A 15327-nucleotide genomic window follows, 5' to 3' on the forward strand; every position below is an offset into this window, starting at 1 on the left:
GGTGGGGAAGGGTGGGCGGGCCTTATCACCCGGCCCCGGGCGGGGCCCAGCGGCTCTGGTTGCCATGGATTCGGGGCGGGCGGGGTGAGGCGGGGCCGGGCTGGGGGCTCTGATAAGGCGAGGCTGCACAGCTGGGGGAGGGTGGGGCGGAGATGGTAGGACCCCGAGCCGCGTCGGGCAGCCAAGACGGCCCTTCCGCCACCTGGGCTGGCCTTCCTCCGCGGCTCTTTCCCTTTCCTCTCATTGCGCCCTCCCTTCCTGCTGCAGCCTGCCCTCTCGGTCTGTCCGTGGAGGCGGCCGGGACCTGGGAGCGCACGTGCGCAGACCAGCGTTGTGCACGGGTGGGAGTGGGGTCAGGGCTCGAGTGGGCGCGGTGTGAGCAGGGGAGTGGGTGCAGACTGGCGAGGAAATTGGCTCTGGGGGAGGGGCCACGCGTGGGTGGAGTAAGCTGAGGTGGGCGTGATGTGATTTGGGAGAAGCCAAAAAAAACCCCTCCCTCCCTCCTCGCCTCCTCCCCTCCCTCCACGCCTCCCCCCTCCCTCCTCGCCTCCCCCCCCTCGCCTCCTCCCCTCCTCTGCCCGTCTGTCTCTCTCTCTCTCTCACACACACACCCCTACTCCACCCCCAAACGTTTTCCTTCCTGGCTTAATATTTCACCAGTAAGACCTTCCCTGCTTAAGGTTTGCCCCAAATTAAAACGCCATGTCCCCGAAAGGTAAGACATTAACGACTTCCTCAGCGAGCCTTCTAATACACCAGGCACTGGTGGGCCAGTTTCTGAAGGAATGCGGCTCAGGGCAGAAGGCGAGGAGACTCAGCCCCCGGGGATGGGCAGGGGGCTCTGGACAGCAGAGAAAGAGGGGCCTGGGGACAGAAAGGAGACATGGTTATTCTGAATCGTCCTTCTGAGTGGCTGCACCTGAGGGACAGTGTGCCTGCGCGTGTGAGTAGGGGGTCTCAGGCCAGGACCTCGAAATCTGTGATCCCGCTCATCTTGGCCCCCTTCGCCTGGCTCCCTGGGCAGTGACCGCTCCGACAGGCAGTCATTGCCTCACTTGCTATCCACGCACAACTGTGTTCAAGGTGAGGGCGCCTGGGCCACCTCCAGCTTCGGTCCGAGGCTCCAGGACAGGTGGCCACTCTCCATTCTCCCCATCCGCTCAGCTGTCCACGCTCCTCACTGGAACCCTTCCAGACTTTCTACGCTCTTCAGCCTCTGCCTAACCCCCCTGTAGGATCTCTGTGCGACCTTATCTCTCACTTTGCCTGCGAAAATAGAAGCCTCTCAATGCCCCGAGGGCAGTTTCCCAACTCTTCCCTTTTCTCTCCTTTCAGAGAAGTGCGTGCTTTCTTTCCAAAGGCAGTCTCCACGTGGGCCTGCACCCATCCCCTCTTCCCTGCTGGGACCTTGCCTCTCACCCCTGCCCTCCCCCAATCCCTCCCTTCCTGCTCTTCCCTCCCCATTGCCTACAAACTTGTTCAAGTCTTCCCTTTCCTGAAAAACTTTCAGCCAAGCTCACCTCCTCCAAAGGTCCTTCCCGGCCCCTTCCTGCCCTGCTATCACGCTTCCCTTATCAAGAAGTGCCCTATCCCCCCTGCCTTGCATCCCCCCCGCCAACTCTCTGGGGTCCCCAGTCCTTAGCAAGGAGGCCTCAGTATTCCTCTGCAGATGCTCTCAGAAGCCACGAGGCCTTGACAGTCAAACCGGAGAGCTGTCACTCATTTTGGCGCATCTGGCCTTCTCTGGGCAGTGGACTTTTGGCTTTTCAACATTCTTTCTCAGCTCCCCTTTCCCTCCACTCAATCATTTCCTCAATATTTATTGTACACTGGGAGTTCCAATGTGGTTTAGTGGTAAAGAACATGTCTAGGATCCCTGGCCTTGCTCAGTGGGTTAAGCTGTAAGCTGTCAAGCTATGATCCCTGGCTCGGCTCACATGTTGGGGTGGCTGTGGTGTAGGCCGGCAGCTGTAGCTCCGATTCGACCCCGAGCCTGGGAACTTCTATATGCTGCAGGTGCAGCCCTAAAAAGACAAAAAAAATATTATTGTACACTTAGTATGTATTAGGTCCTTTGCTGAAAATAGAAAGAATCACTAGATACACTCCCAGCTGCCTATGCCCCCATGGAGCTGGCCATCTCCTCCCTTTCATTGCCATCTCTAGCTATTTTTTTCTCCTAGCCCCCTAGGTGTTTCCCAGGATGCTATTTTTGCCTTTCTTTCTCTGTTGACAATCTCATGGGCAGACTACCACCTCTTGTTCAAATGGCTCCCATATTTCAATTTCCAGCCTGCCTCCTGGTCACCTGCTGCACCCACCTCAACCTCAACCTGGCAAAAAATGAACCCATTGCTTTGCCTTCTGTCATTTCACACACACACACCCCCCCCGGGGGGGAGGGTGTCTCCAGATCAAGTCCTCTTTTGCACATTATGCCTCTAGGATTTCTCCCACTTGGTGCTTTCCATTCAGCCCCATGCCCAAGTCTAGGCCCTCACAGTCCCTTACCTGAACTACTGCTGTAATTTCCTGGCTGGTCTCTCTGTGGACCGCTTCTTCCTGTCCAGTCCATCTCTCAGGCAGCGGCCAGGTTCATTCTCCAAAAGCACTGCTTGGTTCCATCACTTCTTCGTTTTAAAAAAGTTTCTAGAAGGAGTTCCCATTGTGGCTCAATGAAAATGAACCTGACTAGTATCCATGAGGACGCAGGTTCAATCCCTGGCCTCACTCAGTGGGTTAAGGATCCCGTGTTGCCATGAACTGTGGTGTAGATTGCAGACACGGCTTGGATCTGGCGTTGCTCTGGCTGTGGCTGGCAACTATAGCTCTGATTCAACCCCTACCCTGGGAACTTCCATATGCTGTGGGTGTGGCCCTAAAAAGAAAAGGGAAAAAAAAAACTTTTTAAGCATTCCATAGCCCTAGTTGCCCATAGAATACATTCAGAACCCCTTAGTCTGAGTCCAAGGTGTCTACAATCTGGCCTCCAACCTCCTGCTCCCAACTTGTCTCAACCTCATGCGCTCCCCAATTCAGCGGTATTTGCCGTCCTGGACAGACTCAGGCCTTCCCATGTCTCTACTCTCCCTTCTGTCACTGTCTCTTTCAAGGATCCCTTTTTCAGTGTTTGCATGATCTCAAACTGGGCATCTTTCAAGGCCTACCCCAAATACTTCCTCCTCTAAGAAAAGTTTTTTAAACGTTTTCCCCTTTTGCTACCCAAGCAAGAGTGGTCCCTCTCTCCCGTGACTTCTCACGGGCCCTTATCCTATCTTATCTGGCACATGTAATTTTCTGCTTTGCATGAGCATTATCTCTACACATGGCCTTATTTCTGGAGGGGCAGCTTAGCTCTTTTGACTCAGCTTTCTTTCTCCATAAGACTTAGGACAGAGTGATGTTCTCTGGTCATTGCACTGCTTAGGAAGTTGTTGGGGATTGGATGGGTGGGTAGATGTATGTACATATGGATGAATGGGTTGGTAGGTGGGTGGATAGGTGGATGGATGGATGGGTGGATAAGTGTTTGCCCCCAGGGCTAAGCCACGTGAGTAGCTAGTTTGACAATGTCTGTTAACAAAGTAAAGATGAAAGAGGAGTAAGAAGGAGCTGACAGCTCTTTGAATATGATTACAGATCCTGAAACACCTGGCTACAAAGTGAGTGTTAAGAAAGCAAGAGAAGAGGAGTTTCTGTTGTGGCACAGCAGAAACAATCCAACTAGCATCCGTGAGGGTGGGGGTTCAATCCCTGGCCTCGCCCAGTGGGTTGGGGATCTGGCATGGCCATGAGCTGTGGTATAGGTCACAGACGCAGCTCAGATCCCTGCATTGCTGTTGGTGTGGTGTAGGCCTGCAGCTGTAGCTCCTATTTGACCCCCTAGCCTGGGAAATTCTATTTGCTGCAGGTGCTGCCCTAAAAAGCAAAAATAAATAAATAAATAAAAATAAAAATAAAGCAAGAGAAGAATGAAAGGATGAAGCTCTGGAATGGAGCCTTTTCAGGGACACCAAATACGTAGTGTGGTTCTAATGGCCAGAGTCTTGTCTTGGAAAATCCTCTGCCCTAGAACTCCAAAAAGACTTGAGAAATGTGGCAAATGCTAATCCCTCTTCATAGTCCTGACAGTACCTGGCAGGCACTGTGAATCATACCAATGCGGAAGGCAGTCATTTTTACCTCCTCAACTCTGGACAAGTTTTGAACCTCTCTGAGCCTTGGTTTTCTTGTCTGTAAAATGGGTCTACCTGGTAGGGTTATTGGGGGGATGCAACAAAGTAATCCTTGTAAAGTGCTTATCAAAGTACCCAGAATGAGCATTCAAAAAAATGATAACTATGGAGTGCCTTGGTGGCAAAGTCAGATTCTTAATCCACTGCACCACAGCAGGAACTCCACATGATCCTCTTTTTTAATTCCCACTGGAATTTAGAGAAGCGTTTATCAGTGAGGGCTAGAATAATAGGGGAGGCTTCCAAGAAGAGGAGGATTTAGGACAGCCCCAAAAGGATGAGTTGTGGCTCAGAGGGTTATGAACCTGAGTAGTATCCAGGAGGATGTCGGCTCGACCCCTTGCCTTGCTTAGTGGGCTAAGGATCCAGCATTGCCATGAGCTGTGGTGTAGCTCACAGACGAGGCTTGGATCACGTGTTGCTGTGGCTCTGGCATAGGAGGCCGGCAGCTGCAGCTCCGATACGACCCCTAGCCTGGAAACATCCATGTGCTGCAGGTGTGGCCCTAAAAAGCAAAAATAAAATAAAGGGATGAGTGGGATCTGGGAGATGACAGAATAGGGCAAGGGCATGTGCAAAAGGGGGGAGTGGGAGTGAGAGCTGCCCTTGGGGCTAGAAGGTGGTTTTGCTGGTGAAGAGACAGTAGGCAGAAGAGCCTGATACAAAGTAGCAGGTGATAAGATTGGGAATACCAATGACTTCTGCCTTTCATGACCCTCTGTAGCAAAGAATGGCAAGAGAAGAGTCATCTAAATCCATCAGTCTTTGGGGAGATAGAAATAATAATAGTTCACAGTCTACATAGAATCTACATAGAATTTTTAAACATTTCACAAGTTAAAACTTACCTAATAATCAGAGCAACCCTATGACGCAGGTACTATTACTAGCCTCCATTTTACAGATGAGAAACATGAGGCCCACAGAGGGTAAGTCACTTGCCCAAGGCCACACCGCTTCTGAGTAGCAGAGTCTATTCTCCCCCAGGCACTCCAGTGCACAGTCCATGCTATTAAGCACTACGTTACTGCTGCCTCTTCCCTGGACTGTCTGTAGCCATCAGCTCTCTTCCCTCTATGGCTTATTGCCAGCAGAGAGGAGACAGTTGCACTGCCGCCATCACATTGGAAACTCAGCCAGGCATTTATTGAATGGTTACGATGTGCCCAGTCCATGGGTGTGTAGGGAGGATGGGAGGATTGCTGAGGGAGTCACTGGGGAAGGAGATCTGGGCTGTGGCCCCAGGGAACTCCTAATCTACTGCAGCAGACAGGACTCACCTCCCTGGGAGCAAAGACAGAGCAGTGCCAGCTCAGAGGCCTTAGTGCAGAACCAGGGGGCCCTGACTTGCAGCAAAGCAGTTCTTCAGAGGGCAGCCTCAGCAAGGGCATTTTGAGAAGACAGTGGGGAGCTGGGATGTGGCCATGGCCCCAGAGGTGCTTTACCAAATGCCTGCACGGGAGGTTGACTGCTATAGGGGGACAGGCATACAGGAATGGGCTCCTTCCAGCCTTCTCTCCCCTCCCCACTGGGGATGGGTCCCACCCAGGGCAGAGCGGCAGCCCCCAGCCAATGACCACCAAGAAGCCTTCGCTCTCTTCTCCCCTCCCATCTGGCCACCTCATAGTATTGCTAAGTTCCTTTGTGTCAAACCTTCCTGGGCTATGAGCCAGGAGGGGCAGTGTGACAGTCGATTGAGGAGAAGGGAGGCAAGGGCACCAGACCAGAGCCAGGGAAAGAGCACAGCAGAGGTTGAGGGGAGTGAGAACCTGGGTCTGAAACTGACCGGGGCCCAGGCAGGGCAGGTGTGACAAAGCAGGGATGTGGAGGCTGCCCCAGAATGGCTGACCCCTGCCGTCATTTCCTTTCCAGCCAGAGAACAATGGCTCAAAAACAAGTGCAGCCGGTCCACTTTCCCACCTCACTGGCCACATGCTCTCTGTCCCTGCAGCTGATCCTGATGTCGGCTCCCTGGAGCCACCCGAGATCAGAGGGGTCTGCCCCCACTCTGCCCTCCCAGATCGCAGGCCCGATGGCCCCCGCTGGCACGTTCTCCCTCCCGTTTCAGGCCCTGCACTCGGCCAGCAGCCTGGAGAGTCACCGAGGGATGAGGACGCCACAGCCCGGGGGAGCGCCTTTTCTGCTCTCGCGTCCCCAGCGCGCAGCGCCCAGGAGCCAGGCAGAGCCTGACGCCCTGTCATCTCCCTTGCGCACAGGACTCTGCCAGTGATCCAGCAGGCCAGCTCCCTGCTGCATGGAGCGGCTGCAGAAGGTGCGCTGGGCTGCACCCACGCCGGGGCAGTGGGGTGCGGGGGGCCAGGCTCCCCGCAGAGGGTCAGGTTGGGAGTCGAGGGTGCCACCTGGTGGTTACCTGCGGCATCGCATCCTGGGGCCCAGAGGCCTAGGGAAGCCCTCCCCTGCCCCAGCCACCTCCCTCCAGCCCGGCCCTGGCACCCACGCACATGCCCACCGGCCCGCCTTCTCGCTCTCCCCAGCAACCACTTACCTCCCCTGGGAGCGTCAGCTCCTCCCGAGGCTCCAGTGTTCCCGGCTCTCCCTCCAGCATCGTGGTGAGTACCTCTTGGCCGCCAGCCCCCTCAGGCTGGGAAGAGGGAGGGGTGGGGGACCGGCTGGTTGCTGGGCAGCTTCCCTCAGAGCCTCCTTGATGATGGTCCTGCCAGGGCTGGCTGGCAGAAAGAACCTCAAATCCGGAGAAGGTTGTGCACACCCCCTTGTGCTGGTCTGGTCCTGTCTCCTTGTACCCGAAGAGCTAGGTGAAGGACTGTAAACCCTTAAAATGAAAATAACAGAAATATTAGCTTATAAGACCTGACATCTAAAACAGCTGCCCATTTTCTTCCTAACACATTGCAAGTCTGTCTTGTAAGGCCAGTGTTCTAGATGAGGCCTTAGGCACCTCTGTTCCACTTGTACCATTTTCCTCCAGGCGAAGATGGACAATCAGGTACTGGGCTACAAGGACTTGGCCGCCATCCCCAAGGACAAGGCCATCCTGGACATCGAGAGGCCCGACCTCATGATCTACGAGCCCCACTTTACCTATTCTCTCCTGGAACATGTGGAGCTGCCCAGAAGCCGGGAGGTAAAGGGTGGGAGGTTCCTCTGGGACAGGACTTGGGCAAAGGGCTCTGCCAGCCTACACCGGGTGGGAGGTAGAATCCATCTCATGCTTTCTTTCCTGGAGGCCAGACTCCAAAACCAGAAAAGGGACTGTGCACGGGAATCACCAGTTAATGGATGAACCGAGTGTGGCAAGCAGGCAGAGATGGGCTGGCAGCTGAAGGCCCAAGGCCAGCTCCAGGAGGAGAGCAGGGGAGGTCATGTTTGAATGGTAGCAGCACACAGAGGGGTCATGAAGGAACAGGAGGGGAGTAGGCAGAAAGTGAGCAAATTTGTGGAAAGCTCTCAGGAGCACTGAACTCAGAGGCTGCAAGTCCTAACTAAGTGTGACCAGTGTAATGATGTGATCTGTTTCCCCTCCTGTAAAATCGAGGTAGTACCTCTTCTCATTCGTTCACCTCACCAGGTAGTCAAGCGCATGAGATAAAGCAGGACAGGTGCTCTGTAAGCTGTACTGGAAAAAGGAGCAGTCTCACAGCTGAACAGTGAGATGGGGACAGGCCGTGGGGGGATTAAATGCCCGGCAAGGAGACTGGACACCGTCCCGGATGCTGGGGGTCTTGTCCTGTCCCCTCCGAGCACACACACACCACTCCAAGATCCACGGCTTCTTTGTGGGCCCTACGGAAAGACTTGGGACCCTACCCAGGAGAGAGAGGATGGAAGGCCAGCCCCGGGAGCTGGCAAGGACGGAGAGAGAAGAGGTGGCCCAGAAATTGGCTGGGCAATTGCAGAGTTGGGTGGGGGGTGAAGTGGCCCATCTGGGGTCCTCGGGACGGTGGGTTGAATCCCACCCTTATGGCTCTGACCAGCCTCCTCTCCATTCACAGCGCTCGCTGTCACCCAAATCCACATCCCCCCCACCATCCCCAGAGGTGAGTCTGCCCAGCACCTGATACTTGCCCAGCTCTGTTCTGATGGGGCTCAGCCCCCTGCCCACACATGTCCAGACTGGGCTTGGCAGAGCCCAGGGGGTGATGGAATCAGTGGACCTTGTCTCATCACTAGCCAGCTCTGGTCCATCTGTGTCTGAGCCAGGATCTCATTTAATCCTTTCTCCTGGGTCAGTCACCACCAGCAGGTCGAGTCCTTGGAGAGCCTTCGTCTGCCCTGGGGTTGGGAGCATGTGGGCTGCCAGGGTGGGAGGATGGAGATGGTGTAGGGGCTGTGGTGGGGGATCTGGGAGCTGCAGTGAACCGCACTTCTGCTGGCAGGTGTGGGCGGAGAGCCGGTCCCCTGGAACCTTCCCTCAGGCTTCAGCCCCAAGAACCACTGGAACCCCCCGGACCAGCCTACCCCATTTCCACCATCCTGGTAGGTTTTACTGTCAGCATCACCCCATCATTTCCCGAGGCCCTCTTTTTTCCTTCAGGAACCCGAGCCCCTTACTCTCAGTGCCTCCCATCTCTGGGGTAAAGCCTCACCACAGAACTGACCAGACCCCCTGATGCTAGGACTCCAGGCAGAGCTCCCGGGGCTGGTGGCCCTGCTTCTTTTTCCCTTCCACCCAAACAGAAAAGGGTAAAAAAGTCCCCAACCCCGGAGGGACAGTTGCAGGATCTCCAGTTCTGTCATTCGTCTCCCGTCCCTTCGCTGATCCAGCCTCTCCATCATAGCCATTATCATAGCCTCCTTCTCCGACATTCTTGCTCCCTCGCCACAGAGACCACCCGCCCAGATTCCAACATCTACAAGAAGCCACCCATCTACAAGCAGAGAGGTGAGGGTCCCTTCCCGCCGCGTGCTGGGAGGCTGTGCCGAGGGCAGGGGGTCGATAGGAGAAAAGACTTCGTAATGGTGTGCAGGCTGTGCTCTTCCCCTGAGTGCTTTGCTTTTACATCCATGATCTCACAGGTGTGAAGGGGCAGAGGCGAGGCAGTCGGGGCCGGGTGGGAGGTGACTCCGGGTGGGGATGTGCCTGGGCTGACCCTGACCTACCCCCCCCAGAGCCCACGGGAGGCAGCCCTCAGAGCAAGCACCTCATTGAGGACCTCATCATCGAGTCGTCCAAGTTCCCTGCCGCCCAGCCTCCTGATCCCAACCAGCCAGCCAAGATTGAAACCGACTACTGGCCGTGCCCCCCGTCGCTGGCCGTTGTGGGTAGGAGAAGCTGCTGGAGACGGGAGAGGGAGGCCCAGACACCACCTCATAGGCCCTGCTGAAGTCCCAGGGCCTGTTGAGCCCTTACCCCTCCTACCACCTTCACGAACCCTGCGCATCCCGCTCCCCTACCCCTGCATTCCCATCGATTTCTTTTTCTTTTTCTTTTTTTTCTTTTTTTGCTTTTTAGGGCCGCACCTGTAGCATATGGAAGTTCCCAGGCTAGGGGTCCAATTGGAGCTGCAGCTTCCCACCTGTGCCACAGCCACAGCAACATGGATCCGAGCCACGACTATGACCTACACCACAGCTTGTGGCAATGCTGGATCCTTAACCCACTGAGTGAGGCCAGGGATTGAACCCGCAACCTCATGGATACTAGTCGGGTTTGTTACCGCTGAGCCGCAATGGGAACTCCTCCCGTCACTCTTGGTGTCATTGGCCCTACTTGTCAGTCATTCATCCGATTTTCATTCACTTCCTGACTCAGCAGACATTTGTTTATTTTCTGCTGTGTCCCAGGCTCTGGAAAGAGAAAATGAGACAAGGTCTAGATCTCCAATGACTTTAAGTCATGTGAGCGTCATGTTGCCCACCCAGCTTCACTGCAAGGCTAGAAAATGTTGCTATTAATTAATTAATTAATTTTGCTTTGTAGGGCCGCACCTGCAACATATGGAAGTTCTCAGGCTAGGGGCTGAATCAGAGTTACAGCTTCGGGCCTACACCACAGCCACAGCAACTCGGGATCCCAGCAGTGTGTGAGACCTACACTACAGCTCACAGCAACGCCAGATCCTTAACCCACTGATTGAGGCCAGGGATCGAACCCGCTTCCTCATGGTTACTAGTCGGATCTGTTTCCACTGCGCCACAAGGGGAACTCAGCTTTTATTTTATTTTAATCGTTTGCAGTGTTCCCTTCAAGGTGCAGCCCTGGGCAGTGCACAAAGCAGCCCCTGACAGATGCTGGTTGAGCCGTGGTTGATTGACAAATGCTTCTGCTTTTGCCCGTGTCTTCCAGAGACAGAGTGGAGGAAGCGGAAGGCGTCGAGGAGGGGGGCAGAGGAGGAGGAGGAGGAAGAGGATGACGACTCGGGGGAGGAGATGAAGGCGCTCAGGGAACGTCAGAGAGAGGAACTCAGTAAGGTAGCGGCTTATTGCCCCCACCCACCTCCCTGCGTCATCCTGGGGACCAAAGTTTCATTCTGATCTAAATGGGTTTGTAGCCGAGGAGCATCCTGGTCAGAATATGTGAAAAATGCCCACCCCCCCCGCCCCTCCCCATTTCCTTTTTGGCCACCTGGTGGCATATGGAGTTCCCCGGCCAGGGATCAGATCCCAGCCGCAATTGCGACCTAGGCTGCAGCTGCAGCTACAGCAATGCTCTTTCCTTTTAACCCCCTGTGCCAGGCTGGGGATCAAACCTGTGTCCCGGGGCTGCAAAGATGCCGTCAATCCCATTGCATCACAGCGGGAACTCTAAGAGTGCCCCTTCTTTGCCAGGATGTGAAGCTTCTGCTTTTGAAGGGACACCAGGGTTTCATGCTGCTTAGCACCACTTAGTAGTAGAATCAAAAGCACAGGAAAAGGTGGCCCGGCCAGTGCCAGGCTTCAGCAGCAGAGTGGTTCATGGGAGGAGGAGAAAGGAGGGAGCAGGCTGCTGGCCTGCAGGGGAGGAGGGAGGGTGCAGGGGTCATGGAAAAAGGTGACTGATGGCAACATGGGCTTATGCCCTGGGCATTGTGGCCTGGGTTACAGAGGCCCCTGGGGCAGAGTTACACTGAGCAGCTCTGATGCCTGGCTCTTGAGAGTGGCCAGACCCAAGATGGCAGAGCTTCCGGCCAGAAAAACAGGCTCCATGGGCTCCAGCCCCTCAGGAGCTCTGTCCCCACTCCTCCTCCCCCCACTTTTTTTCTACCTTTTATTTACTTTTTGGAGTAAACCTGACTCCAGCCTTTTTGGAGATGAAAATTGCCTTGGATCCGTCTTCCTTTCTCTCTCCCCAGGTTACTTCCAACTTGGGAAAGATGATCTTGAAAGAAGAGATGGAAAAGTCATTGCCTATCCGGAGGAAAACCCGCTCGCTGCCTGACCGGACACCCTTCCATACCTGTGAGTGTCACCAAGGGCCGTCGGAATCCCCTGGCCAGACCCTGAGGCCAGGATTAGACAGTCTGCTGAGTTTGTCATGTGCCAAGCACTGTGCTACTGTGGGTGTAAGAGACTAGAAGTTTCGGCTGCTGGCTCAAAGGCGCTCATGCTCTCCTTAGGGCTAGCGTACCTGCCATAGAGCAAGACAAGGTGACAAAAGATGGCATGAGCTAAAGCAGAATGAGCACATTTCATTTATCTCAACATACATGCTGGGCCCCAGGGATATAAAGGGGAAAACACTATAGTCCTGTCTTCCAGTAGTCTCTGGACAACTGGCGTGGAAACTGGGGTTTCATAACAGCATAGCAGGTGCCAAGGGATGAGAGGTGCCCTTCAAGGGCTTAGAGAGGATGGTGACAGGGCCTGCATCCAAGGTGTGGAGGCATTAAACTAAGTCTTCAAAAATGAGACAGTGGGAGTTCCTGTCGTGCCTCAGTGGAAACGAATCTGACTAGGAACCATGAGGGTGCAGGTTCTATCCCTGGCCTCACTCAGTGGGTTAAGGATCCAGCATTGCCGTGAGCTGTGGTGTAGGTCACAGATGCGGCTCAGATCCCGCATTGCTGTGGCTGTGTCTTTGGCCGTCACCTACAGCTTGGATTCAACCCATAGCCTGGGAACCTCCATATGCTGTGGGGGTGGCCCTAAAAAGACAAAAAAAAAAAAAAAAAGAAAAGAAAAAAGAAAAAGAATGAGACAGTGAATGGGGAAAAAGGGCACCACAGACCTCTGGAGCAGTGTGGGAGCAAAGCAAGGAGTAGCAAACATCCTGGCCAGCGCAGGGGCCTCCAGGAGCTGCAGTTCCAGCACAGAGAGAAAGTCCAGGGGTGGCCGGGGCTTTGATGCCATGCTGCTGGTCACTGAGGCTAGCTTGGCCTGCTTGGAGCATGGCAGCTGGAGGGAAGGGGGCAGATCTGAGAACCACGCTGGAAGCTACCAGCCTGGCCTCCAAGGCCACGGGACATCCTTCTACTGCCTTCTACTGGTTAAAACAGCTCTCCAGGTACCCAGACACAAGGGAGAGGAAAAAAATTCTGCTTCTTGCTGAGAGGAATGGCCCAAGGGCACACAGACTGGGAGATGATGCTGTGGGCCATCTTTGGAGATAATCGACCACGTTTTCCAATAGTTTGGGGAAAAAAAACCACACACACACACACACACACACACACACACTCATAGAAGAGGGAATGAGTTTGAGAAATATATAGACGAATTCTGTACAGAAATAGATCCGGATTTAGAATTTTTCTATTTCATGATGTTGCAAAATTGATATGCATTCGGTAAAGTTGTACATCCAATTTTAATTTCTTTCTTTCTTTTTGCTCTTTTTTTTCCTTTTTTTTTGCCTTTTTAGGGCCACATCGGTGACATATGGAGGTTCCTAGGCTAGGGGTCTAATCCAAGCTACAGCTGCTGGCCTATACCACAGCCACAGCAATGAGGATCTGAGCTGCGACTGCTACCTACACCACAGCTCATGGCAATGCCGGATCCTTAACCCACTGAGTGAGGCTAGGGATTAAACCAGCATCCTCGTGGCTCCTAGTCAGAATCCTTTCTGCTGCAGCCCAATGGGAACGCCTCTTTCTTTCTCTTTCTTTTTTTTTTTTTTTTGGACCACAGACATGGCTCGAGAAAGTTTCTGAGCCAGGGATCAAACCTGCAGCACAGCAGCCACCCGAGCCACAGTAGTGACAACACCAGATCCTAAACCCACTTGGCCCCTAGGGAACTCCCCCAGTTTTGAATTTTGCCCTTTGCCCAGGCTTGCGATGCTCTATGAAGCTGTCTTGAGATGCTGGGCAGTGGCAGCGACCTGCAGCTCCCAGTCAGCCACACCACCATGACAGGAAACAACCCATACACTTAACAACCATCCTGTGCGCCAACAGCCATTCTGTTGTTCACTTTCAGTAGAGTAGGAAATAAATTGCACCGGGGATTCAACACTTTATTGTAAAACAGGCTTTGTATTAGATGACTTTGCCCACCCAGAGGCTCATGTCAGTGTTTAAGGTAGGCTGGGCTGAGCTCTGCTGGCTGGTAGGGTTCAGTGTATTAAATACATGTTTTTTGACTTACAATGGGTTTATCGGTGCGTGACCGCCTCATGAGAAGATCTGGAGTTCCTGTGGTGACGCAGCAGAAACGAATCTGACTAGGAACCATGAGGTTTTGGGTTCGATCCCTGGCCTCGCTCAGTGGGTTAAGGATCTGGCATTGCCAAGAGCTGTCATGTAGGTCACAGATGCAGCTCAGATCTGGCATTGCTGTGGCTGTGGTGTAGGCCAGCAGCAACAGCTCTGATCATACCCCTATCCTGGGAACCTCCATATGCCGAGGGTGCAGCCCTAAAAAGCAAAAAAAAAAAAAAAAAAAAAAAAAAAAGAAAGAAAGAAAAAAGAAAAAGAAAGAAAAGATCTGTTACAGGACATGGAATCAACTGGACTTAGTGGCTGACTGGACCTGGGAGGCGAGGGAAAGAGGAGTTGGAATTGCTGTCTTGGGTGCTGGATGATGCCAAACCTGAGCTGAGATCATGAAAGAGGCAGCTTTGGGGGAAAGAGGAAGAGCCCCTTTTGGGGCTGTTGGGTTTTATATGTTTCGAGGTAGGAGCCAAGTCTGACTGTGTTGCAAGCCTGAGGGCTGCGTCAGGGCTCAGGTAGAATCTTCAGCTTGTATGGGGTGGTGTGACCATGAGAATAACGCTATTGGGTAGAGACAGAAGAGGACAGGGCAGGGCAGGGGGCCGAGGCTGTGCCTTGGAAAGCATGCACACTCCCCCTGCCATCCCCTTGGAGGGTAGGCTGGGAGGAGGTCAGGAAGGAGAGCCAGCTCCAGTCTGTGCCTCAGCATGTGGGAGGCTGGCCTTGAAAGGGTCCGGGACTTGGATCTCGGGGAAGGCCACATAAGAAGTCAAGGTTGTCTGGGGAGTTCCTATTGTGGCTCAGCCAGTGAAGAACCCAACTAGTATCCATGAGGATGGGAGTTCACTCCCTGGCCTGGCTCAGGGGGTTAGGGATCCGGCGTTGTGGCAAGCTGCAGGTTGAAGATGTGGCTTGGATCTGCTGTGGCTGTGGCTGTGGTGCAGCCTGGCAGCTGCAGCTCCAATCTGACCCAGGGTCTGGGAACTTTCATATGCCATGTGTACGGCCCTAAAAAGACAAATGTTTAAAACCAAAAAGAAAAAAGAAAAATACTGGTCCAAACAATTGCTGGCGGGGGCGTTCTGGCTGTGGTGTAGAGGATTAAGGATCCAGCATTGCCGCAGCTGTGGTGTAGGTGGCAGCTACAGCTGGGATTTGATCCCTGGCCTGGGAAAACTTCTATATGTTGTGGGTACAGGAGAAAAACATACAAACAAACAATTGCTCTAGAATGCCAGCAATTTCCAATCATTGGAGATGAGGGAATTTTGAGCTGAGCCCAAACTGAGACCTGTAATTGAAAGCCACCTCTGGAGTTCCCGTCGTGGCGCAGTGGTTAACGAATCCGACTAGGAACCATGAGGTTGCGGGTTCGGTCCCTGCCCTTGCTCAGTGGGTTAACGATCCGGCGTTGCCATGAGCTGTGGTGTAGGTTGCAGACGCGGCTCGGATCCCGCGTTGCTGTGGCTCTGGTGTAGGCCGGTGGCTACAGCTCCGATTGGACCCCTAGCCTGGGAACCTCCATATGCCGCAGGAGCGGC

General features: G+C 53.9%; 1 protein-coding gene across 12 annotated transcripts in view; it reads left to right on the forward strand.

Annotated features, from left to right (window-relative positions):
* The window catches only part of DMTN (dematin actin binding protein), a 31080-nt gene that overhangs the window by 12579 nt on the left and 3174 nt on the right, over window positions 1-15327 (forward strand). For 4 of the 12 annotated variants that reach the window (XM_005657225.3, XM_005657223.3, XM_005657224.3 and 1 more), the window contains exons 2-10: window positions 6304-6507; window positions 6731-6805; window positions 7183-7338; window positions 8207-8251; window positions 8591-8690; window positions 9040-9096; window positions 9324-9476; window positions 10501-10625; window positions 11486-11591. In XM_005657225.3, the coding sequence (XP_005657282.1) occupies window positions 6490-6507; window positions 6731-6805; window positions 7183-7338; window positions 8207-8251; window positions 8591-8690; window positions 9040-9096; window positions 9324-9476; window positions 10501-10625; window positions 11486-11591 (835 nt within the window). In that variant the 5' untranslated portion in view covers window positions 6304-6489. Of the gene's footprint in view, window positions 1-696; window positions 716-6303; window positions 6508-6730; window positions 6806-7182; window positions 7339-8206; window positions 8252-8590; window positions 8691-9039; window positions 9097-9323; window positions 9477-10500; window positions 10626-11485; window positions 11592-15327 lie in introns of those variants that run through there. The other 8 variants (XM_005657229.3, XM_005657231.3, XM_005657230.3 and 5 more) reach the window with 4 other exon arrangements.

The sequence above is a fragment of the Sus scrofa genome, chromosome 14 (assembly GCF_000003025.6).
Source record: "Sus scrofa isolate TJ Tabasco breed Duroc chromosome 14, Sscrofa11.1, whole genome shotgun sequence".
Classification (NCBI taxonomy): domain Eukaryota; kingdom Metazoa; phylum Chordata; class Mammalia; order Artiodactyla; family Suidae; genus Sus; species Sus scrofa.